This window comes from Chrysemys picta, chromosome 16, assembly GCF_011386835.1.
Source record: "Chrysemys picta bellii isolate R12L10 chromosome 16, ASM1138683v2, whole genome shotgun sequence".
NCBI classification, from domain to species: domain Eukaryota; kingdom Metazoa; phylum Chordata; order Testudines; family Emydidae; genus Chrysemys; species Chrysemys picta.
Window position 1 is genome coordinate 19958901 of NC_088806.1, and position 25266 is coordinate 19984166.

The 25266-nt window shown below is 49.6% G+C and overlaps 2 protein-coding genes and 1 long non-coding RNA gene across 5 annotated transcripts in view; 2 read left to right on the forward strand and 1 right to left on the reverse strand.

Annotated features, from left to right (window-relative positions):
* Window positions 1-4069, forward strand: part of ST14 (ST14 transmembrane serine protease matriptase) — a 49753-nt gene extending 45684 nt beyond the window's left edge. For both annotated transcript variants that reach the window (XM_008164132.4, XM_065569238.1), the window contains exon 19: window positions 970-4069. In XM_008164132.4, the coding sequence (XP_008162354.3) occupies window positions 970-1131 (162 nt within the window). In that variant the 3' untranslated portion in view covers window positions 1132-4069. The remainder of the gene's footprint in view (window positions 1-969) is intronic.
* A 1260-nt stretch (window positions 4070-5329) lies between these two features.
* On the forward strand, window positions 5330-13208 carry LOC122173887 (uncharacterized). Of its 2 annotated transcripts, none has more exons than XR_010593121.1 (3): window positions 5330-5468; window positions 6992-7100; window positions 12679-13208. It is a non-coding gene; the product is annotated as an uncharacterized LOC122173887 (long non-coding RNA). The 2 variants fall into 2 exon arrangements; XR_010593120.1 differs by lacking the exon at window positions 12679-13208 and adding an exon at window positions 10784-10887.
* On the reverse strand, window positions 7687-24268 carry LOC101949177 (dispanin subfamily A member 2b-like). Its single transcript, XM_005308582.5, has 2 exons — window positions 23532-24268; window positions 7687-9439 (listed from the first exon to the last, which is right to left on the reverse strand). Exons 1-2 carry the CDS (start codon window positions 23673-23675, stop codon window positions 9245-9247), a joined length of 339 nt encoding a protein of 112 aa, XP_005308639.2. The 5' UTR covers window positions 23676-24268; the 3' UTR covers window positions 7687-9244.
* Window positions 24269-25266: the final 998 nt, after the last annotated feature.

Consider the following 25266-nt stretch of genomic DNA (forward strand, 5'->3'; position numbering starts at 1 on the left):
AGGGGCCTCTGGGTTTGGAAGGGATTTGACCAGATTGTGCTGAAACCCCAGGGAGTGGGGGTAGCCCTTTCTTAGCAAGCTGGATCCAACATGGTGGCTTACTTTGTATCGCCATCAGCCCTGGTGCATTCTGGATACTGAGGCAGTCTCTCTCCTAGGGGAGATTTTATTTCCTTGGTGTTAATCAATGGGAATCGCTGATGTTTTTCTTTAACACCCCGTTCTTTGGAGGGGAGGCGTTATTTGGCTCTGGATCCAGATTTTCAAAGCATGGGTCACCTCCATTTGCTTGTCAGTTTTCATCCGGCCCTGGCTCGCTAGTGCTGGGAAGCTGTTGCTATTTGATAGCTGTTTGCCTGACTCCTCTGGCCTACCTGCCCGGAGCCCCCGTCTCCACCCGCATTGCTGGTGGTCTCCTGAGGAGAGGCCAAGGACTCAATGAGCCCTGAGGCTGAACTTTCCTGCCTCAGCCAAGGGTCAAGATGAGGGCCGAGCGGGCGCTTAGTGTTGCTGCCTGCATAACAGGTTGCCAAGACGGTTCTATTCACCAGCGTGAAATTCGCTGGAAGACGGGACTCCTGTTCCCCAAATACCACCAAGGTCCCAAAGGGAGGGGAGAAACTGAAAGAGAAAGTGAATGCAAACATCAAGGAGCTTTAGAGACTCTTACCTCCTGCAAGGTCTTTTTAGGTGAAAAAACAAACCACCTAGGAAATTCCCATGTGAAAACTTCATCAACTTACAGTGATGGTCGATCACCCTCCTACTTCCTACCCTACCTCTAAACACAATCACGTGGAAATGACCAGTGGACGTAACTTCTAGAAACGTGCCACGTCCCTTATGAATTCCTTCATTTGGTTAATAGCTGTATGTGGGCAGGGGCTCGTTTCTGTGCCCAAAATGGAGGAAGAGCCCGAGTTGGGAGGGGATTAGCCTGTTTTAACCTGTGGTTCCGTTTCCGTGCAGGGGGACTCGGGCGGGCCGTTGGTTAGCGTGGAGAACAACAACAGGCTATTTCTAGCCGGCGTGGTCAGCTGGGGAGACGGCTGCGCCCAGCGGAACAAGCCAGGAGTCTACACTCGGGTCTCCAAGCTGCGGGACTGGATCAAGCAGCACACGGGGATCTAGGAGGGCTCCAGCGAGGGGCTCTCGATCCGGATGGACACGCAGGGCGGGCGGCGCCTCTCACGTTCGGCTCTGGGTCTCTTTCAAGCCGGTGGTTGAAGACACTCCCAGCTGATGTGAAGGGAATCGTGTGTGTGTGTGTGTGTGTGTGTGTGTGTGTATGTATGTTGTTTCCTCCCCACCCCCATGGGACTGGACCAGCGGGACGCCTGCCCTGTTCGAAGGCATGGGGGGGAGGAGTGGGCAGCTCGGATTCTTCCCCGTATTCCCTCCCCTCCTCCTTCAGGGAGCTGCCCCTAATGTGAACTTAACACCCTACCTCTGGTGAGCAGGAACCTCCAACGGGAGAGCGTAGGAATCCCACCTCTCCTCCCATCTCACCTCATCACAAACTGTGATGGGCGGACGTTCTGGAGAGAGTGGGGAGAAACCCCTGCTCATCCTAGTCCAAAGGGACTGGGCTGCACCAAGGACACGCTTCTCCGTATTTAAAGCGGGGCTGTGTAATTGTGTGTGTGTGTTTCCCCAGAACTGTCCAGTGTCTGGCAGGTGATGGCAGAGCTGGTTTTTTGGATGAATCCTTTGGCTCCCACCCTGGAAATTCCGTGTGTTCCAATCTTCCACCTGCTCCTTCCGGCCTGTTGTGTCCAGACACCCGCTTAGACGGCACGGGAGGGGTATGCAGCCTGAGCCCCCACTAACCCTCCCAGGAACTGCTGGGGCTGCCCATTCAACCCCCCTCTCTGGTCCTAGCAGCCACCTAGGTCCAATTCAGATGGACTTTTAGATACTTGTTTTTTTAACTGTGTTTTTGGTTGTTTTCGGAGCTCCAGTTCCCCCCGATAATGCTGCATGGGGAAGGTTAGCGGTCTGTATCGGTTGCCTACCATCGAATGACCCCCCCAAAAAACTCCTCGCGGTGACTCCAGTAAAACACTTTTAAACGAGAGGTTTAATATCGAGAGGTAAAATCTCCCCTGATCTGTCAAAGATGGAAAACCAGGCTCTGTTGGACCCGCTCCCTTCTCCCACCCTGAGCTGCTGTGCTCTGCCTCCAGCCTGGCGGTGGTTACGGGACAGCTCGTCCTGCGCTGAGATCCATTTATGATGTCAGTGCAAGAAATGCCAGGCTCTGCCTGGCAGGGAAGATTCACTGCTGCCCCCTGCACGGGAGTGATGGAGGTGATCGTGACCTTTTAAATGAATCTTTCCTCGCAAGAGTGGTTTTTATCGGCTTGTTTTGGAGCAAAGGGGAGGTGGTTGGCGACGCCCTGCTTGGATTCTGAGAACTGAGTCAGGGAGGAGATGACTGGGAAATCCGCCGGGTGCAAGACAGCTATGGCACAAGGCAGAGTCATCTCAGCCTAGCCTGGGCGCTGTCTGTACTGGGGTAGCTGTTGTTCAGTCAGTCCGGCTGTTCTCACTGGGCCGTTACTGAGCGCTAGGCTTGTGTACCCTGTGCACTAAGGGATCTATCACATGGGAGGATGGTTCTACAGAGCCTGCATCTCCTTTTGAGGGGGGTCGTGCCTAAATTTAAACACAGAGGTTTGGGGCCCACCAATCGCCACACGCTGCTCAGATCCACGCAGGGCACTGCCTTCTGGCTCTTGTAGTCCCTCGGCGAGGTTCGTCACGCAGACCCACATGGAAATGCACTGTAGCCACTGTTGAGGGGCATCGGGGGGGTCACACTGCAGAATTCCAGATGAGCCAGTTGCTACTGAGTTGTGGGCTGAACTTTGCCACCCCCAACCCCCCCATCTGCCTGTTTTTCACAAGAATGGTTTAAATGTATCCACTGGAGAGTATGAGTGTGTGTGTGTTTGTGCGTGTGTGTGTGTGCACGCGTATACGCATTATCTATCTACTGACCTGTTTACGGGTCAGATTGGCATTGCCACAATGTGCCTTAACTGTAAGAAGTGAAGTGTGACCTCGTTCGCTGTCTGTGAAACCCCAAGCCCGTCCGTCGGATGTGAGCGCCTCAGTCCTTTAGCTGGTTCTTTAGTCCTCGCAGGAGGCTGAAGCCTTAGGTGCCATGTGAGATCGGGGAGACAAAGGGTCACACAGTGGTTGCTCTTCATGGTACCCCAAAGTAGGTCCCCAGGCAGCGCGTTGAGATTCTGAGCATGGGGCCGACCCTGTCGCTCTTCTATGGACCAGTGGAAATATTGGGAGTGATAATGGCTGCAGCGTCAGACCCAGACTCTGTAATGCCTTTGAGCAGGACGTAGGCAGGGCATGGACTGGGAGCCCCAATAGGAGACTTCTGGCTGCTTGGGAACATGACTGCAAGCCATGCTCTGTGTGCGTGTGTAGTGGTGATATAATAGAAGCTATTTTGTGGTTGGCTAGCGCTGCTATGGGGACAAGGTGGGAGTAGAGACCTGTAGGTACCTGTGAATGTCCTCTAGGACTCTTTGGTACTTCCCTCTTCTTGCCAGTGCCGGGCCCCGATCCTGGAATCGCTGGCACCTGGCTCATTGCAGGATCAGGCAGCAATCTGCCAGGACAGAGGGGAGCTGATAAGCGTGTAAAACCATTTGCTTGTATGAACAGCTTGCCGCAGCCCTAAAAGAGAGTGTTGCCGTTTTAGGAAATGTCTCTGCCTGCCCCTGATCCTTGACACAAGCCGGGCTGGGGTAAGGGGTGGGGGTGGGGGTGGGGGGGGCGCTTGATGGCTTTTTAATCTATTTTTAAAAGGAATGTTGCAAAATGATTTCAAATGTGCTGATTTTTGATCCGGTTTTCTTCTGTATATATTGCTCCCTACTGTAGTGTTGTACATATGTCGGAGTGATGAAGGCAGGCCTTTCCTGCTCAGTTTAATCTCCTTCCGCACTTCTTTGTTGTAAAGTCACTTTTGTAAAGCTCTGAATGAAATGGAGAGGCTTGGAGAAAATCTGTATTAAACTGGGGATTTTTGTATTACTCTGAACATTTCGTTCTTTATTGCTGCACCCAGAGGGCTTGGAGTGCTTCGTAAACCTCGCTGATCTGATCTCCAGGTCCTCTGTGAGGGAGGGATTGTTGTGCCTATTTCACAGCTGGGGAAACTGAGGCGCAGAAAGGTGACTTGACCCAAGTTGCAGTGGGGGAGGTCTAGGTTGGATATTAGGAAACACTATTTCACTAGGAAGGTGGTGAAGCACTGGAATGGGTTAACTAGGGAGGTGGTGGAATTTCCGTCCTTAAAAACCTCTAAGGCCCAGCTTGACAAAGCCCTGGCTGGGATGATTTAGCGGGTGTTGGCCCTGCTTTGAGCAGGGGATTGGACTAGATGACCTCCTGAGGTCCCTTCCAACCCTGAGATTCTATGATTGTGCAGGAAATGGGTGGCAGAATTTCAGACCAAATCTGGTAACCTAACAGTGACAAGGCTGTAGAGAGGAAGCATGGTCCAGTGGTTAGGGAACCAACTGGAGACCTGGGTTAAAGTCCCTGCTCTGCCACAGATTTCCCCTGTGACCTTGGGCAAGTCACTTAATTGCTATGTGCCTCAGTTTCCCATCTGTAAAACGGACTGCGAGGGTCAGTCCATTACCGATCATGCGGCGCTTGGAAACTCTGGGGCGGGGGGCCAGGTACATACATCAGATAGATGCTTGGTGTAGGGAGCGGCACAGCTGGAGAGAGGGGCTTGCGGAGAGCTCCAGAGAATGCCAACAGCCAGCCAACCTTGTTGCAGCAGCCCCCTGGGCTGAGCTACAGAAGGAAGCTGACTGCAGTGGATGACGGCTGAACTACAGCAGGGTGAGTAACCCTACGAATCTCTATCTGGTATCAGCCCCTTGCGGCCTCCGCTCTCCGTGCAGTGCAGCGTGATGGCAATTTGTACTTATGCTCTCAGGGAGTGGGGTTTTCACTTTCCCAAATCTGCCCATCGTGAGGCATTGAAACAACCTCGTGGCTTGTCCGCCACCTTGGTACGCGCTGCTCCCTGGGAGCTGCCTACATGGCAGTGGCGTGAGATCCCTGCTCGAGGCACGCCTCTGATCCTGGGCCTGGCTTGGTCACCAATGGCAGCGTAAGGAATGCAGCGGGAAGGCTCGGTGATGTGAACCGGCTGTTTGAAAGGGATGCCCGGAATTCTGCACTCAGGGCCCCTGCTCATGGGCACGGAATGGGCTGGTGCAGAAAAAGGATCTCATAGAAGGGCCTTGATTGTGACTGGAACAAATTGGATGCAGGTTGTCAGGGCAGTGCCACTTGCTTCCCATGCACCAGGCCTATCCTATACCCTAACTCCAGCCTCCTCCCTCCCTGCAGGACTTGACCTGTCTGGTTCCTTGCTCCCAGGTGGGACCACGGGGCTGCTTGTCAGACTCTCAGCTCAGGTAAATGGAACCCACATCCTGTCTCCTGAGGGGGCTTCCACCCTGGAGGCTCTCTCCCGGTTGGAATATGTAGGAAGGACAAAGAAAGAGGCGGCTGGATCGCTACACGGCAGTGGAGGGCATTATTGGTATTCCAGTAACATCCACAGGCCCCAGCCAAGGTCATGGCTCCATTGTGCTCGACCCTCTACAAACCCAGTAAGAGACACTCTGCCCCAGGTAGCATCCAGTCCAAATAGATGAGACAGAGGGTGGGAAATGGGGCACAGACAGGTGGAAATAGAACCCAGGTTTCCTGACTGTGGTGCCAATGCTCCATCCACTCAACCACACTCTCTCCTGCCCTCAGGCTGAATGACTCTTCCTCAGTTGTACTCACCCTGCAGTTCAGTTTCTGGGGCTCTCTGGGCCCAGCGTGGGGGGCACGTGTTTATGTTGCTCCCCCTCCGTTTCCTTGCTGGTCCCTTCCAAGTATTCAGTTGTGGGGACTTCCTTGCTCGCCAGCCAGGACTGAGCGTGGGGAGAAACGAATGCTTCCTTTGTCAGCAGTGCGCTCTGTGGAGGTGATGCACACAAGGAGGGAGGATGGAGTGTTTCCAGGCTTGTCTGTGTGTGGAAGTTACTCCAAGGTAGGGTGTGAATTGAATGTGCTGTAGCTATTCTGGAGTAAGAAGTTCCACATGGAGAGCTATTCCAGAATAGCAATAGTAGAATCCTTATTCTGGAATAACTATACTGGCCAATTTCCCTGTGTAGACAAGCCCTTAGAGTTTTCCAGCTATCTGGCTATTCTGGTTCAGGGCTGCAATCACACTTGTAATACTTTCCCCAATGCATAAGCTTTGCTGTAATGAAGCACTGTGACCATTAGGTGGCAGTGCAACCCACAGCCAATGTAGGATGGATTATAGCTCAAAACTCTCAGTGGTAGTTGGGACGGGAAAGGCCGATTAGACCCAGTCTGTTCCCTTTGCAAGGGCAGAACCTGGTCCACAAACAGAGGACCCGTTGTGCTGTTTGGCTGCGAGGTGTCCGCCTCCACCATTTATAATGGTATTGAATAGATAAAGTGTTTTTAATTTATAAGGGGAGGTTGCACTCAGAGCCTTGCTATTTGAAAGGGGTCACCAGTAAAAAAAAGTTTGAGAACCACGGCCCTAGAGGAAACTGGAGGCGTATTTCCTGTGACTTCTGAGAAGCCCCAGTGGCCTCTTGGAATTGATTTGATATAAGGTAGTGTCTAAATTGGAGCTAGCAGCTTTTGGCCTGATCCTTCTCGTGCTTACACCAGTAGTTACTCCAAGGGTACCCTGGCTTTATCTCAGTAAGAGGAGTCTTTGGCCCCTCCTGTTTCAAACATATTCAACATGCAGCCCCCTCCCTCCCTCTGAGGCGGGAGACTGAAATACAAGATGCACTGGCTGAAATCTACTGCATGGGTAGGGGAGGAATTACATCTTCTTTCTTTGAGGAAAGAAGAACTCTAGAAAGAGATACCTGAGCCTTTCCTCTTATCTTCACAGTGGCATCACTTCCAGCCATTGTCATCAACATCTGCCTGGCTCTGTCACCTGGACCCCGACCCAGCACTATTGAGGAAGATACCGACCGACTAGGGAGTCGTCTTGCCGAGTAGGTTAAAGCTGAATTGTGTTATCTGGCATTCAATCACCTCTGGGTATAGGCAGCAATAGAATGGGTGACCATGTGAGATGGTAAAGCTTTTGCCTTGACTGGTTCAAGTCCAGCCCATGCTGCAAGGGATGCAAAGTGACTACCAGTTGACTGTTGTTGGCTAGCCTACAAAAAGTGAGTTGGAGGGTTTACGTTACAGATTTCACTGGAAAATGGCTTGACTAAACAAGTGTTTGTGAGAAAAATTCCGTGTGTCAAAATAGGGGGGGGGAAAAATCAGTTTGAGAGTTTATTTTTTTTTGATAACCTGAAATTTAAAAAGAATGTAGTATTAAAATGGGGGGGATTCCCACCCTGCATGACCATGGAGAATGAACTTTCAGTCGTAGCAGAAAAGGGAGATCAAGCAAGGTTATGCTGGTTGCCTAGAGCTTCCAATGCTGCACAGCTCTGCTGTGTCTGTCTGTTGCATAAACAGAATGTTTCTTTCTAGGGCTGGTACCTTTCACCAGCATGAACCTATTCGGAGTAGTTTTAAACACGCAGGAGAGATTACACACACTAAAAACTAGAGCCACTGCCCTTTAGTATCGGAAGCATTTATTTATGTTTTTGTAAGCTTTTTAGAAACATTGGAATAAGCGGATTACAGCTAACCCCCCTCTTCTAAAAAGTATATAGGCACCGTGTAAAATCCATTCTCCTATTCTTAATCTGTGCTTCTGAACTCTTCCATCAGCTCTTGTGAAGGGCAAGGTGCTGTGCTTAACAGACACAGTGAAATCGACTCGAAGAATTTAAAGTAGTTCAAGGTTCCCTATCTGCCTTTGAGCTCCCCTACCACTTTCTGGCCTTTTACGATCCATTCCCTCTCTTTTGCTTTGGTGGTGGTGGGCAAAAGGCCATACCTAGCAGCAACTATGAAACTGATCATACAAAGTGGTGGTGTCACAGCCAAAGTAAAACAGACATGTTTTTATCCCAATCTTTCAGTTACATTTATAACAAGAGTTGATACAAAACATTTAACACAGAAGTGATTACATTAATTAGCCCTGAACAGCTCACAGTAATTGACTACAATCATCTCCTCCAGGAGCTAGTGGGAAAACGGTAGTGGTCTTAGCTACCAGGCACTTAGTAACCTGTTTAAAGCACACAGCTTGCTAGGACTAGAGCCAGTGAAGGCTGCGTTGGGGGAAAGGGGGAGACTGGGGATGAATGTGGCTACCAGAGATCACTGCTAGACCCAAGACTTATCTTTTTATCTAAGCCTGAAAGAATTTGAGGGGAGGAGACTGGAAGAGGGGGCTGTGCCCCTGGCTCTCCATAGCCCCACCCTTGCTCCTCCTAAATGCTGACCCCACCTGCCCCCTGGCCAGGCTGTGACTGCCCTTCAACTGCTCGCAGCCAGTAATAGCCACCACGCTGGGGGACCTAGCTCTGGGGCTAAGAGCCCTGGAACCCAGGCCAGAACAGGCAGCTGTGGGGAGCCCCAGACCCTCCACCTGCCCTGGACAGCGTGCCCTGATGGGCCGAGACACAGGGTCAGGAGCTGCTCTCAGGCCCCTGGCCACTGCTGCTGGTGGCGCTGCCTTCAGAGCTGGGCACCCAGCCAACTCTTCCCGCTGTGTCTTCAGACCTGGGTGGCTGGAGAGCAGCAGCTGCTACAGGGGGGGTAGAGGCGATAGCCCCTGCAAGCTCCCCCCCCCCACCACAGTGTAGCCCCTGCCAGCTTCCCCCCACGCAGTGCAGCCCCTGCTCCCAGGTGGTGCTTTATTAGAGAACCTTGGCATGGGGTAGCAAGTCTGTCTGCGTGGCCTGGAAAGATTTCAGTGCCTTTTTCTTGATTTCTTTCCATCCTAGTGAGAAAGAAGTTAGTGCCATGAGAATTATACCTAAGTGGCTGTGCTGAAGGCAGAGAGAGGGAGTCCCAATTCAGCATCTGCAAGTGTCCGCTTGATGATGATCTTGGGGGCATAAGACCTGTAAACACACTTATGACAGTACCAGCTGCAGAGGAAGTTTACTGGCTACCAGCAGAATAAAGAAGAGCGAGAACCCCAACAGAGCAGAATTCAAAGACAGATTTTTGCAGTGGTGGTTTCATCTCCCCAAGCCTGAGGGGCAGCACCATGGCCTCAGCCTAAATTGTAGTATAAGGGAGACTGGGTGGGTTGTGCTGCTTGGAGCAGCTGAACTCTCTGGATCATAAAGAATATGGTCACACCAATGCATGCCAGCCCGATCACCACGGCGAGGATGTTGATGGTTCTTGCAGTGTTGGAGGCGCTCTTCGCTCCTGCGATATCTCTGCGTGCTAGGCACTCCTCCACCTGGGGACAGAGGCAGGGGCAAATTAGGGACGACATTTTGTAAACTGCTTTCAGATCTGTGTGTCTTGTACCTAATAAACTGGCTTCCCCTACAACAGGTAGAATAAGAGATCTGTTTGACAGGCAGGTAAAAGAGAAACAGGACCAGATTCTGCTCGGTTATAAATTTAAAGTTGCTCCACAGATTTCACTGGAGTTACTCTGGATTTACACCAACAAAAATGAGCGCAGAAACTGGCCTATCAAAGCTAAGGTCCGAGTTTTCAAAAGCAGCCCCTCATTTATAGACATCAGTTTTTGGGCACCCTTTGGCCTCAGAGGTGCTGAGTTCCTAGGAGAGCTGTTGGGTGCTCTCTGCACCCCTAAAACTAGTCCATAAGGTATCATGCTGGACAGACAATCAGTGGCTGTTCCCGAACATTTAGGCTTGACTGACTTGTCCAAGGCCATACAGCAGTCTGCTGCTCTCATGCCTGGAGAGGGGAGCTTCGTGCTTGGGTAGGTCAGCTCTCCCTCCTGGGTCAAGCTGATCCAAGTATCAGAGTGCGGGGTGGAATTTAGATTAAATCTCCTCCCTTTAACTCATCTGTGTTACAATTTGATTCTACTAGGGGATCCAAAGTCTCAGCCTCTCAAAGATACTGAGTTCATCTAGCCCAGTGATTCTCAACCAGAGTACGTGTAACCCTGGGGGTACGCTAAGGTCTCCCAGGGCTTACATCAACCCATCTAGAGATGTGCCTAGTTTTACACTAGGCTACATAAAAACCACAATCGAAGTCAGTACAAATTAAAATTTCATACAGAGCATGACTTGTTTATACTGCACACAAGTGTAAGTACAATATTTTTATACACAGATTTTTTATAATTATGTGGTAAAAATGAGAGAGGAAGCAATTTGTCAGTAAGAGTGCGCTGGGACACTTTTGTATTCTGATGTCTGGTTTTGTAAGCAAGTAGTTTAAGTGAGGTGAAACTTGGGGGTACACAAGACAAATCAGACTCCTGAAAGGGGTACAGTAGTCTGGAAAGGTTGAGAGCCACTGCTCTAGCGCTTGGTGGTATGACCTCCCGCACAATGCTGTGGGGAAGAGTAACTTTGTACTGTTCCTTACTTCTAACAGAGGAATAACATTCCCACCCTCTGTCCAGAAACCTATTTGCAACACTGTTCTGCTGAAATAAGCCGGCAGTGACCCGCGTCATCAGACCAGCCAGGCTGAGCAACAACTTTGATGAATGAACCATCTAACTGAAAGAAGCCCCTTATCTGGTCTATGTTATCCTCCCATACATTGGTTACCTGACTGTTTCCCCCACATACATTTTAATATCTTTTAGTGCCGGTGAGAAGGGTTTGCCGGCCTAGGAAGCAGTTGTGCAAGACTCCCAACTCTATTCAGTCAACACGTTTCACCTTGGGAGTAACCCGCCCCCTCCTGGAGATGAGTTTCTCCCCCCCCCCCCTCAAACCGTTCCAACACAGTGGAACAAATGAAACTTGTTCAGACCTGCTGAAGTTTCCATGAAACGCTATGTCAGCCAGTCACACCCCAATCCAGCAAAGCGCAGTAGTGTCACTGAAGTCCCAGTGGCTTTCACAAGGACTATATACTTGTGCTTAAGTGCTCTTCTGGATTAGGGTCTTGGAACGTGTCTACATTCGGGTTGAAGCCACCAGGGTAACTACACTAATGCAAACCCCGAGCGTACATGTGCTGCAGCGCACTCTTGTTTCATACCACGCAGTGTGTTTACACTAGTTTACATTTGTGCAGCTGAGACCTTAATAGACCCGACCAAAGTCTGGAACAACACAAGCAGGGTAGTGAGCTCTAGCGGCCAACAAATGAGTATTTTTAAAAAAATAACTTTGAAAGGGTCTCCTTGCATTTAATACACAAACTAAAATGCCCCAGTGTCTATTTAGAGATGGTCTCTCTCGTCACTGTATTTTAAACCCTGTTGCTTCCTGTTTTTGAAAGCTTTATGGGTTAGGCAGAAGCCACCGAACTGTGGGGTTTAGAAAGTTTTTGCTGCTCACAACAGAGCTGACATCTACTCTCAGCTGGGAGGAGAACAGAAAAGGCTGTTGGGGAAAAACTGCCCAAAGCAGTGAATTCCAAGGAGGGGGCTGGATGAGATGATGATTTTAATCAGTTTTCCGTCCTATTCCCCATCCCTCTATTCTCAGGTCCCAGTTAGCCAGCTCCTGCCAGGACCCCCCACCCACAAACTGCCTGCCCATAAGCGGACGGGGTCAGAAGCAGAAACGTCAAATCAGATTTTTCAGACTCAAGCATGTTGAGTGACTGCACCGTACAAGGCATCGAAGGCCTGGCCTTCCCCTCTAGGCCATTGCTTCAAATCTAGTCTAGGTTAGGAGCAACTACTCATGGTTACTTTGGCTGTGAACAGTCTGCGCTTGTAACCAGGAAGGTTTCGAAGCAGAGGGACTGCGAAGTTCAGCTCTGGATCTGAACATCCCTGGGGTGGGAATCGATCTAGCTTTTCTTTTGTAGTCCGTCTGCCCCGGGCCTTAAAAAAAAAAACCGAACATCAGAGGCTCCAGAGGGTGAGCCAGAGCAGAGTAACTACTAATGCATCCCAGCAGCAGCTTTCAGAGTATCACACTATTACTGCCAGGCTGACCTGCCTCACATGAGCAGTGCTACTCCAAGGAGGTGCAGACCATGGAACCGACACCTCCCAGTAGGCCCTATCCCATGCTGATCAAAGGGAATGTCCCCAATGACAGCATAATATGATATTGCTGGGGAAAGCCTGCTCTGGTCAACATGTAGCCTCTGATGGACACCTCTTTATTTAAGGGATCAGCAGGGGCTAGGGGTTCTCCTGCCATGCATGCGAGTCCTGTTCATGCTGGCATATCCAATGCAAAATAAGGAGGTTAGGGTCAGGTCATCTTTGTTTTGGAGGGGACGCATTGGGTCCAGAATCCTACTAAAATGATAGGAAGATACAAGAGTTTAATCCAACTGATGTGAGAGAGAGGTTATTCTGACATTGCTTTGCTTTTACATTCAATTGTCTATTCGCTTTATCTATTGTTACAGGTAATAACTATGATTACAGTGAGGGGGAATTCCACTTTACTTTCTACAGGCAACTTTCTCTCCTGATTGTGGGTCACACATGGCAATAGGGGGAGGGGGAGTGTCGAGCTGTCACTTGTCTAAATTAGACTTGTAAATGTTTCTTATTCTGGACACCAGGGCTCCAGGAATGCACCAAGAAAAGTCAGATGCATCATTGGCCGTGCTTGGAGCCTGTCTGAAACAAGGCTACACTTAGACTTCGCCACTACTGTGGGTAAGGAAATACAGGGCATGATATTGGAGGCAGCCAGCAACCTGCTAATGCCCAAGGAGAAGCTTACGAGATTTCTCACAGCTACATCCCTTAAGAAGAGGTACTTGCCAAGAGGAACAGATTCAGGGATCATCATCTTTGGTGCCCCTATACTAACCACAGGGGTGAAGGAGGAGCATCTACCACCTTGACTCGTTCATTGGGGCCGAGCAGACTTCTAGAACAAGTTGCTGACAGCCACCAAACCCACTTCCACGTGTACATGACCATCTTTAGCTAAGTGAGGAGTTGAATAGGAGTTCAAGACGGGGTGTATTACTTGCACTGACATGATACAGTCCTGCTTTAAGAATCCTGTATTAGAGACTGCTGCCATTGTCTTGATTCTTAATGTTACCCTCTCATTGTACAATTAAATCAGAGTTGAAAACCAGGGGCTGTGTGAAAGTATGGCTCTAAAGGGTTTCATAGTGCTTAGTTCAGGGCAAGATGACTATACCTGTAAAACAAGGTTTTAAAGTCTATTTACTTTCAGCCCTGCTGTAGGAAGTCTTTCACTCTTAGTAATCTGTCTGTGTGTTCATTTATGGGAGACTTACTGTCTTCACGTAACCCTTAAGCAAATGAAGTACATAGCTGAGCAACTCACTTAACCAGCTGTGCAAAGTCTCCAAGGTCCTTGCATAGCACTGTCAATATGCCACACCCCTTGCTGTTCTACTCCTGTTGGCGTAGGTAGCGTCTACACTGAAGCATGACGGCGGTGCCTCAGGATTTCCAGTGTAGACGAGGCTGCACAGCCAGTCAGTGGGACAAGAAGCCAGGGAGGCTAAGTTCTGAGTCTCACTCCCCAAATTAGCCTCTGCCATCACAAGACTAGTTAATAGAGGGGGGAAGGTTTCAGATCAGGAGCATTTGAAAATTCACACAAGTACACCTTAAATTTGGGGATTTTTTGGGGGGGGGGGGGGGGCTATGGGAGCTGAAAGCCTAATAAAGCTTTGGCTAGAGGCACAGTTGTCAGTCAGATGAAATATGATAAGTGTCAATTCATCTGCTCTTTAACAGGGCATTATTAAAGATCCGTGTGCCCAGGAGAGACTTCAGCCTGTAAGTTGTCCTGGTAAAGTGGTGTGAACAGTCAGCCATCTGTCTAGCCCCTCCAATATATGAGAAAGAAAAGACAGGCCAATTAAAGTTTTACTAGGCCCAGCTGGGCTTTTCCTTAGGAGGAACTGTCCCTTCCTTATTACTTGAAACGTCATTCTTTTGTTAATGGGTAGCTAGTTACTTGAATAAATGAAGCTGGCACAATTGCTTTGTTGTTAAACCTAGAATAAACAAACTTTCACTATCCAGTAACAGTTGTTACACTTCTGCAAAGGGATTGAGTAATGTGCTAAACCCAGAACTAAAACTTCCCCAAATCCTGGGATAGGTTAGAGCTGAACTTTCCAGCTTCCCCCTCTCTAGAAAACCCCTATGACGACTTTGGCTCACCTGTTGCTTGTGCGGTGGCTAAAAATGTAGAGGGGGTAGACTTTGTCCAAAGATTTTTCAGAGTAGATAGACCAATGGTCTAGTTGAGGAAACCTACCTCTAGAGTAGCCAACTCAGGTGGGAGAATTGCCTTCCTTGCTCCCCAACAGAGAGTGCACAGCCTGGCAAGTTCAAATCCCAGCAGATAAAGGGGTAGGGGGAGACTTCTCTCCTGCTCCCTTGGGTGATCCACCTCAAAGCATGAGATCTGAATGTTCATGTCAGAGTTTGCATAGTTACAAGCAGTCGTGTCATAAAAATCACTCAGCCCTTAAAAATGGCCAACCACAGAACTAAAGTGAATCAGTGACCACAGGCTTCTAAACAGCAGCAGTGAAACTGACAAGAAGGGGGTTCATTTTCACTATGGGCAGCTTCAGAGAACTCTGAGCTGCAGACTCCAGAGCCATCTGTCTGCAGACTCAGGATGACAATACTGCATTGATTCACACACCATCATCAATCAAAGTGTCCTGAATAGCAAGAATAGATTTTTTTTTAAGTTTAGATTCTGCAGAAACTGATAGTTCTTTCCCTCTGATTTTTCAAACCCAGCTAAAAAGAACCTGCCTAATGCAAGTGTTGATGAAGAGAGGTAATCGGTGGATTAACAGAACAACAAGCGCTACACCAAGACTAAAATGTATCATTCAAAAAAATCAGCAGCAAAAGTTAAACTCATTGGGCCAAATTATGCCCAGGTGAATTTGGCCCATTTGTTCCAGTAAGTGAGAAATCTGACTGATTGCACAAATGCATTCTGGGTGTGGTGCTCTATCATTGAGAGACAGATCTTTAAAACTATTCGATTACAGGCTTTTCCAGTAAGACATCCCCTATTCTAAAGTGTTGCAATTTTCATGCTTAGATTTCAAAATGTGGAACTCTGGCAGGTAAATCACCATTGTCCCCATTTTACAGATGACAAAACCAAGGCCAAACAAAAACTTAGGTGCTGCTGCTTCTGCCACTAGGTGCCCTGATTCATAGCCCAATACCGTCTCTGTTGCACCACATGTCCTAGTCATGCAAGGAAATGCTACAGCGTTACACAATCGTTATTGAAAGTTAAACTAGTATTGATTTATGTCCATGAAAATCAAGTCACACGAGGCTTACAATCTCTCGGCTTGTTCCCAAGAGGGCTGAGCATCTGTAACTCATATTGAAGTCAGGGGGAGATGCTGTAATTCACCAATGCTCTGGATCAACCACAGAAACAGCACTGCCAAAGATATTAGATGTAATAAACACAGGGAAGTAAGTAATTCATTGCCATTAAGCTATACCCAGATACAGGTAATCAAATATATGGGGGGAAAAGCAATTGAGCAGGTGGCTTAAATACAGAGCAGAGTTGGGAAAGATGGAGCTGGCAGCTCTGTGTGGTTTCATTAAGTACAGAATCAGAGTAAGATGCATGATAAAGGAAAATTAAGGTAAACAGGTAATTAAGATAATTAAGTGTCCCTACAACAGTGCTAGCAAGTTCTGAAGGTCAGTGAATGTCAAGGATTATTAGTTTCACAGTAATGAACTCGGCTGAGACATGGCATTGCTGCCTGTTGCCAGGGCCTCAAAGTGCTCAAGTCAAAGCCACTGGAAGTTGGAGGTGCTCAGATATGAAACACAGGAGGGACGGAGCAGATGTCTGTAATGAAGGGGTCATCCTGAATTGAAACGGATCTTTGTTTTGTGTACCACTCCCAGGGGGTTCTTCACCATTGTAAAAAGATGCCCTGCAGCTTCATGTTTAGCGTACGCACTAGGGATACAACTATAAGTCCTTTAAAGCACTCCCATGGTCAATGAAATTGAACTAGCTGCATTAGGGTGAAGACTTTCCAGAGCCTTAGGGTGCTGCTCAAGCCCCAAACCCCACAGCAGTCAGCTGAAATGGATACCATTACGCAGTGGAGATTTGCTCTCTGGGGTGAGGAGCTTACTGATGGTTTCCTGTCCTGTTAGGAGGTCTCTTTGAGGGCCAGCCCTTCAGGGGCATATGAAGGGATATTCAAGCCCATACCTTCCTCTGAGCCCAATCCGACTGTCTTTGCTCATCTAAGTACTTCTGTAGCGTCCGTCACCACCCCAGTAACTGACGGGAGGTAGGGAAGTATTTGCATTTTACAGCTGGGGAAGTGAAGGACAGATCCGTTAAGTGCTAGATTCACAAAGGGACTTAAAACCCAACATTTAGGCCCCACCAACATACCCAAAATCCCCACTCAGCTGCTGCTTGCTCCTCTAGGAGCCTAGCGGCCCCTATGTTTCCACTGGTAGGCATGGGGTCTCCACGGGAGCTGCTTGGAGCCCCTGCTCGTGCCTAAGCCCTGAAGGGATTTGGGGGGTAGGTGTGCATCCCTGGAATACCCAAGTATCCAGGGGCAAGAGCCCCAATCACCAGGCTACAGTCTCACTGAATACAAAGTAGAACAGTTTCAACCACAGAGATTGAGACGCCCACCGCGCAACACCCCATAGCCGGGTGGGATGGGCATTTTCCTAGGTTCAAGTTTCTGCTCCAGATAAGGTAGCTCTGGGATTTGAAAACAGGACTCCCACATCCCAGGGGAGTGCCCTGCCCCATGGCTATTGGCTGTATTGGGGTGCATCTGTCTGTCTCTCCTCCTCCCACGCCCCGGAAAAATGGATGACCTGGTTGAGAAGGCTAATTCCAGGAGAGAGATCATGGCTGAGACTCCCCAGTGAGGTTAGACACCTCCCTGCGGCCTGCTGCTCAGGTACCTAGAGACCCAGATCCATGGGAATTAGGCACCTAAGACCCTTTGTGGATTGGGCCCTAAGCCCCACTCCTTTCCTCTGCATTTCACTCCTGGCTGGCTTAGGCAGCTCCCTGTTCAGAATGCTGGCTTTTGAGAATCCCTCTCTGAGGGGCTTAACTCTCCCCTACAATGCATGTGAAGCCTGGGAGACTAATTTGGGGCTCTGAATTCCACTGGGCGGCAGGACACCTTTTTTAATCTAGTCCTTAGCGACTTGCCTGAGGTGACCCAGGGAGTCTGTGGCAGAGCCAGAACTGAACCCAGATCTCCTAAGTCCCAGCCCGGTGCCTTAACAAAGCCATGCCTCCTCATCTAAAACCCTGAGGTGTTAGATTTGTAAGACGCTGCGTAAAACTGATTGCTGTGCTGCTTGGCAACAGTTTTATATTTCCTTTGGATCAGTCCCCATTTGCCCATGTCATCCCTGACCACTTCCAGACAGTCTAAATCATGAGGCAGACAGGAGATCAACAGCAGATTCCACCAGGTACGTGGTGGAAGAGGAGAGGGCATTGGGCCTGTGTTTGGCCAGAGATCCTCATTTCAGCCTCTCCTCTTCCACCACATACCTGGTGGAATCTGCTGTTGATCAGGGATTCATTGTCTAGGCAAATCTCTCACCAAGTCATTAGAGCCTCCACCTCATAGAACATCACTGACAATCTTTGCCATGCTCTAGCACCTTCCTTCCAAACTTCTCCGAGCGCTGTACACTCAACAGTGGCTTAAACCTCGTGACATTCCTTAGTGGTTAGAAAGGGAGCAGTGCTTTACACAGGGGCAAGTTTTAGCCCAGAGCGGTGAAATAGCTGGCCTGAAATGGTCTCTCTCCCACCAACAGAAGCAGGTCCAATAAACGATATTACCTCACCTGCGGTCTCTCTAATTTGCCTAAGATTATGTTGTCTGAACAACATCCTGGAGGGAGGCCCAGTCTCAGCTCTGAAAACTAGGGCCTTCCCGGCATTAGCGCTATGACTTCACATTTCCACACAGTTCATGGTCTTGTTTCCCCCCCGGCAAATAAAGCCATAACAGTGAGTTATTCAGATTCCTTCCTGCCCTGTTTCCTGTGTAGAACTCACACAATTACTGGCATGACGTGGAGCCTTTCATGAGCTTGTTCGCACACGGTGAGGAAAGAGGTTAGGTTGAGCACGCAGCTGCTGCTGGTACCTGCTATTGCGACACTGGGGAGATTTTGATCTGGCAGAGGAGTCCTGATTTTTAGGGGCCAATGGCACTTCTTTAAAAGTTTACGTCGCTCGTCAATAAACAGGGCCTGGGGCCGGGGCACTACTTGTTCAGTTTAAAACCAAACTGCTGCAGGAAGCAGTTTATCCAGAGGTCTTGCCCCTGCTGTACAACTCCCCCCCAACCCCTGGTTCCCAGCACACATTCAACTTATTACAGGTACCAGTCCACCAGGAAGTGAGGTTTTTTACCCACGAAAGCTTATGCCCAAATAAATCTGTTAGTCTTTAAGGTGCCACCAGACTCCTTGTTATTTTACACACTGCATCACTTAGCTCAGTGATGCTCACCCTGGGGTATGTGTATCCCTGGGGGTATGCAGAGATCTTCCAGGGGGTACATCAACTCAGCTAGAAATTTGCCTTGTTTACAACAGGCGACATAAAAACCACTAGCAAAGTCAATACAAACTAAAATTCCTACAGAGATGACTTGTTTATACTGCTCTATAAACAGAACGCTGAGATGTAAGTACAATATATATCGAGTTATTTGATAATCACATGGTGAAAATGAGAAAGTCAGCAATGGTTCAGTGACAGTGGGCTCGGACGCTTTTGTATTTTTTAGGTCTGATTTTGTAAGCAAGTAGTTTAAATGGAGGTGAAACATGATGTACGCAAGTGTGACATGACCAGAAAGGGTTAAGCATCTTGCAGGATAAATGATCCAAATTCAAGCTCTAGGGACATGTTATTACATAATGTTTGTATTTTTGTGTGGTTATAGATATTGTTTGAGGTTGACAGTGTAACCAAACAGTTCCTGTCTATGCTGTATTCTGTTACTTCAGAGATCAAAAAGATCTTAACATTTAAATGAACTGTTAATATAGTGATATCACTGTATTGATCTCGCTTTGAAATGTATAGCAATCACCTGTGAATGGTGGAAAACAGGCAAATGCCTTATGTTAGTTAATTATCAGTGATGCTTAGGAAATAGGTCCACTTCAAAGTCTTGATGATTGCCTGTTGTTGGCCTAAGGACTCTGTACTGTCAAGGGAAGGCTGGTAACTGTATAAAGGTGTCTTGGGTTCTGATCCTTTTTATCAGATCTGCTTGATGCTTTATGCAGGGGAAGCTTGAATCCTTAATCTGAGATCTCCAGTCCCACCTGGATCATCCTGAATATGAACACTGGACTAAAACCTATGGACTAACTCTGAAAGGACTTCTTGAAGCTACAAAGCTCCCCATCTCTACTATAAAACTCATCTCAGAATGGTACTCATGTCTGTATGTCTATTGATCTTTTAACCAATACTCACTCTTTTCTTTTTTAATAAATTCTAGTTTAGTTAATAAGAATTGGCTGTAAGTGTGTGTGTGTATCTGAGTAAGATCTGGAATATTCATTAACCTGGGAGGTAATGTGTCTGATCCTTTGGGATTGGTAGAGCTTTCTTATATGATTACTGAAAATCTTAATCCTCATCCTATTTGACTTGGGTGTCTGGGTGGAAGCCTAAGGCTAGCTTGCTTTAAGGGAACTGTTTTGGCTGCTGAGTAACCGGTGAGGTATTACAGAAGCTGTTTTGAGGCTAGCTTAGTGGATTTAAGTACTGGAATGCCCACCAGCTTTGGGTGCCCCAGTCTTTGCAGTTCACCCTAAATCGAGTGACCTCAGTTGGCTCCCTGGGACCCCGGTCACGGCAAGACAAAAATCAGAGTCCTGAAAGGTGTTTAGTAGGCCGGAAAGATTGAGAGCCACTGACCTAAATTATAAGGTTTTGGGGCCAGAGACTCTTCCCCCCACCCCCTGAGTCTGTCTAGCACTGAGCACAATGGGGCCTTGGTTCATGACTAGGTCTCTTAGGCACTACCCCAATACAAACAATTATTAATAATTAGACTCAAGCCAGCTCAGTTGACATGGTGCTTAAAAGAGCAGCAGCCCTTCTATACTAGAGTTCCCAGAGTCGATAACAATGGTGCAGATTCTTCAGTGTTATTAATGTCAGGTAATTTTGGCCAGATTTATTGAGAGAGAGAGAGAGAGAGAGAGAGAGAGAGCCTAGACCAGTGACTGAGCCCATCCAGGTTCCATGATTCAGCAGGTCCTGGAGTGGCAGAAGCTGCAGCTGGAGGAGAGAAAACTGCTCCTGTAGGGGGAGGAAGTGGAGCCCAAAAGGGCTTGTTGACCGGGACCATAAGGGGCTCAATATGGTCTGATAGCATCTTCCAGGATTCAAAGGGGTTTCTTAGGAAATTGTTGCTAATTGACATACATTATTCAATTTACATGTACAAGACAGGGAAAAGGCCTTCTCATCATGGGATGTATCAGAGCACTGTGCTGAGCACCAGGCTGTCGGGTTTCCCCCTGCGGATTGGCTTTGTCTTCCCACTCCCTTACTGGAGGTAAAAAGCCATAGCAGCCTACAGCCAAAGGGCCAGGCCAGTCTCTGAGGATTATGATCAATTTAAAGTGGCCTTGCTCCTTAAATTTGAACCAACTCCCCAGGCTGATCGGAAGAGATCCTGGGAGGGGTTGGGGTTCTGAAGAAGAAGAGGACGACTTAGAAGGAGATGGCGACTCAGCTGGGGCATTACCTCTGCAAACGGGGCAAAGGCAGGGGGAGTCTCTCCCCAAGAGGAGCTGTATGAAATGGTCAGGTTGGAACAGATTTAGGATCTGTCCCCACCATGATCTTAAAAGGAGGGTAGGGCGAGGAAGCCAAAAGACCTCAGTGCCACAGGCTGACGAGTATGTGGATACCAGGTCTGGTTCTTAAAGGAAGCCCAAGGGGATTGGCCCAAGCCTGGGACCCAGGTGAGGGGAATATGCAGGTGCAGCTCAGCGAGGGGGAATGGATAATCTGGGAAAGGGGGCAGCCCCAAGCTGACTCAAAGAGTTAAAACCCTTCCGGTCTCTGGGAACAGGTCACAAGTGAACAAGCTGCCCAGGTTTCACGCACCAGGGGGCTGGCCGTGCTGCACGGCTGGCTAACATACCGACCGTCCAGCTGGAGAGCCAGCCCGAGTGGTAAAGGTCTGGCGTTTACTAGGGTATTCAGCCTTGAGAGGGAGGGGAGTTCCACAGCCTGTGCATCAGGCATACAATGTACATGTGGCTGAATTCACTCGGCCATCTGTGGACAATGTCTCTTCCTCATGGGAACAGAAAAACCCCATCCCCAATGCAAGTTAAGGGGGACACATTGTAGGGGTGGAAGGACACTAGCCCGGCCCCATACCCTAGTAGAACCCCCAGGGGTGAAATCACATCAAGTGCTGGAAGGGAGATAGACATGGAAGAAAGCTGCCAAAGGTAGAACCATTTGCAGAGCCCTTAGCCCAGACCCCAGTAAAGATCACTCAGAACTATCAGGGGCCATTGCAACTGAGATTTCATAAAGAGGTGATTTGGCAAGCTTGGGGCAGAACAAACAGAAGGCTTTGTTAGCCCACAGGAGCTAGGAGGAAGGTGGGGGCAGCTCCTCCTCACTGCTTGTAAAGAGCAGGTCAGCTCAGAACACTTGCACAATGCCTGGGAAACGGGAGAAACGTGTCAGAGCGGGAAAGGGGAAGGACTTCTGCACAGGACCCCACAATCTGCATCACATTGGCTCTGATGCACTAGGCTAGAGGCAGTGGCCCAGGGCCAAGCCACTGCGTTCTGTGACTGAGGGGTTATGCAACCAAGGATTGCTACAGAGGACACAGAGTTCTGACCCATAAGGGGATGGGCACAGAGAGGACTCTAGCTCTGGAGAGAAGAAGGAAAAAGGTTTCCCTCCCCAGGAAGGGAAAGGTTTCCTCATATGACACACAGCACCCAGGGGTGAGGACGGATATCCTGAGAAGGCATACCAAGAATTGGACGGGGGCAGGTGGATCCTTCCCAGCCCTGAATTTGGGTAACCAGAGCCCAGCAGGCAGTCAAGAATGGAGGGATCTCATTCACAAAGAATGCAAAATTTGCTCACATACAAAAGTTACTCATAAAACATCTCTGTCAAGACATGCTCCAGCTAGTCTCCACACAGCACAGTCTCACCAGAGGGGAGCTGCCATAGAGAGATCTGCACAGAGCAACTCATGTTCTATAACGGTAAAGTTCTGTAGCCTTTTACAATGTCCACCTGCAAGGCCATCTCACACCTGAGTGCGGCAAGCAATCTAGCATACCCTGGGGCTGCTCATCTAAGAAAACCCGAGGCATTTCAGCATCGGATTTCCCAGCCCTCCTCCATGTCTGAGCAGGAGGTGCAATATTTGAACCTTCCTGCAGTTCTGGCACTCCGGGGGTTATAAAACCATCTGTCAGAATACCCCATTATTTCATCACACGCAGTTTCACCAAAATGAATAGTCTAGTTCATAGATTCCCAGACAAGGGCCAAGCAGAAAACATGCAAGAGTCTCACCAAGAGAAATTTTAGAGGCCATAAAAAATATCCACAGAGTGATTCATTGAGATTGAGGCCACCGTTACGCTACAAACTTTGGGTTGAGGCAAGTTACGTGGGTCTCAAGGCCTGGCAGTCAGTACATGACTGGGGCGTGTGCATACTAGTGTTGATGTGCAGGGCATGAGGCTTAAAGGGTTTCAGGCAGTTTGGGGCCCCCCAGCCACGGAGTTTTAGCCGGGAATACATCCCCAACTCCCCTACAGCCACAGGAGTATTAGAAATACACAGAATGCCACTCACTCTCAGTTCTGAGGAAGAATTCAAACTCAGAGCCCCCTCCCACCCCCTAACGCATGCAAGCCAGCTGTGCGGCTTCAAAGGATAATTATGAGCAGCAATGCAGTCTGCACACCAGCGTGAGAGGAGGCAAAGTTTGCTGGAAACAAGAAAACGCTACTTTAAAAAAAAATAAATACTCATGCACTGAACTAAAACCGTGTCTTTAGAAACTAGCAGGCTCCATTTGCACCCCACCCTGAGATAAGGGAGAGGAAAACAAACGGGAGGCCTTGCCCCCCAGAGCCCAAACGCAGGGAGGGAGGCTGGGGAAGCTACAGTCTCTGCAACGCCAGTATGCAGCAAAGAAACGGGTGGAGGAGAAGCGAGGGCTCCAACCCCAGGCTACCCCCGGGGCCCAGGCTTACCTCTCCCTCTCTAACCCCCCGTCTTTGGGCGCTTCCCAGAGAGGAGCAGGGGAAGTTTTCATGGGGCGCAGGTCTGCTCCAGCAGACACCCCCCCCGGGCGGGGGGGGCCTTTACCTGTCCCGAGTAGAAGACAGCGACCAGCCCCAGGGGCAGGCAGCAGCAGAGGATGTTGAAGATGGACCAGTACTTGTAGGAGGGCACGGAGTCGAGGTTGGGGATCTCCAGGCGGGCGTAGGGCACAGCGCTGGGGGGGTCCATGGCTGGGGAGCCGGTGCGGGATCGGCAGAGAGGAGCGGCGTGGCGTGGCCCCGGGCAGCGGAGAGGCAGAGAAGGTGCGCGGGGAAGGCGAAGAGCTGGAGATCAAGGCGGAGGGAAGCAGCCCAACACCGACGCAAACAGACCCTACTCCCCTTTCCCTACTTTGGGTGTACTGAGCATGCCCAGTAACCTTCCCTGTTGCCACTGCCCTCACTTCTGCTTACGATTTGCTGCCTCCTCTTTGGAGGGGTTTAAAAGGATTAAGGGGGGGGGCAAATCGCAGCCGGGGGCTGTCAGGGTCTGAGCAGGGGGCAGAAATTTACTGTCTGGGGGGCTCAAGCTACTGTAGCTAGCGGCAGATGAGGGGCTGAAGGGGAAAACTCCGGGGCAGTGCAATCGGCGGAAACCCACGTGCGGGGGCTGGGCGCCTTTTAATTAGTGCCAGATGGCCAGACCCTCCCGCGGAGCCCCGCCTGCTTCCAGCCGGCACGGCAGCCCCCCCAGGCAAGCCCGAAGCCTGGGCAAAGTGTGGGAGGGAGCTCCTGGCTGAGCTGCCAAGCCTTGGGGCTAGCTGGCTCACCTGGCCCAGCTGCGAGAAGCGGCTCCTTACGGGAACAGACCGAGGGAAAAACCCTTAAAGGGCAAGGCGGCATGATGAAATGAATTGCCCCGAGTTGCCTGGCGGTGCAGCCACTGCGGGACTTAGCCGGCTTTTGCACGTCCACACCGCGCTCCTTGTGTCGGTGCACGGCCTCACCAGGAGCGCTTGCACCAATTGCACTGCCAGTGTGAGATGGCTTCTGCACGGCAGCACCGGGTCGGTGTCAGCAACGCAGGGTCTACACTGACACTGCCTCGATCTAACTACATCACCCTGAGCACGACGCTGCTGGCGGAGGTGGAGTTATGAAGTCAGTGTCCTGGGCAAGTTTCATTGGTGGGAGCGACATTTTAGTGTAGACTCTTACAGAGTTAGGTTGCCATAGCTGCTTTACGTGGACCTGGCTCTGCAGTGTAGACCATGGGCAGGCTCAGGTGCTTAACCTGTTTCTGGTGAGATTGTTAGATACTTGTCTAATGCCCCACAAAACAATCCAGGGGACATGGGGGAGAGACAAGGGCCTCCTGTGTAACTTAGCCTTGTGGTTGGGTCCTCCCCTGTGATGCGGGGGACTCTGTTTCAGTTTCAGCTTGGAAAAGCAATGACTCGGGGGGGATGTGATAGAAGTCTATAAGATCATGAATGGGGTGGAGCAAGTAAATAAGGATGTGTTATTTACCCCTTCACGTAACCCAAACTCAGGGGTGACCTGATGAAATTAACAGGCAGCTGCTTTAAAAGCACTACTTCACACACCACGCACTGTCAATCTGTAGGACTTGTTGCCGGTTGACGTTGTGAAGGCCAACACGATAGGTGGGTTCAAAAAAGCATTAGCAAGGTTGTGGAGGATCGGTCCATCAATGGCTATTAGCCAAGATGGGCAGGATTGCAGCCCCATGACCTGGGAGACCCAAAACCTCTGACTGCCAGATGCTGGACAAGGACGACAGAGAACGGATCCCTTGATAATTGCCTACTTCTGTTCAT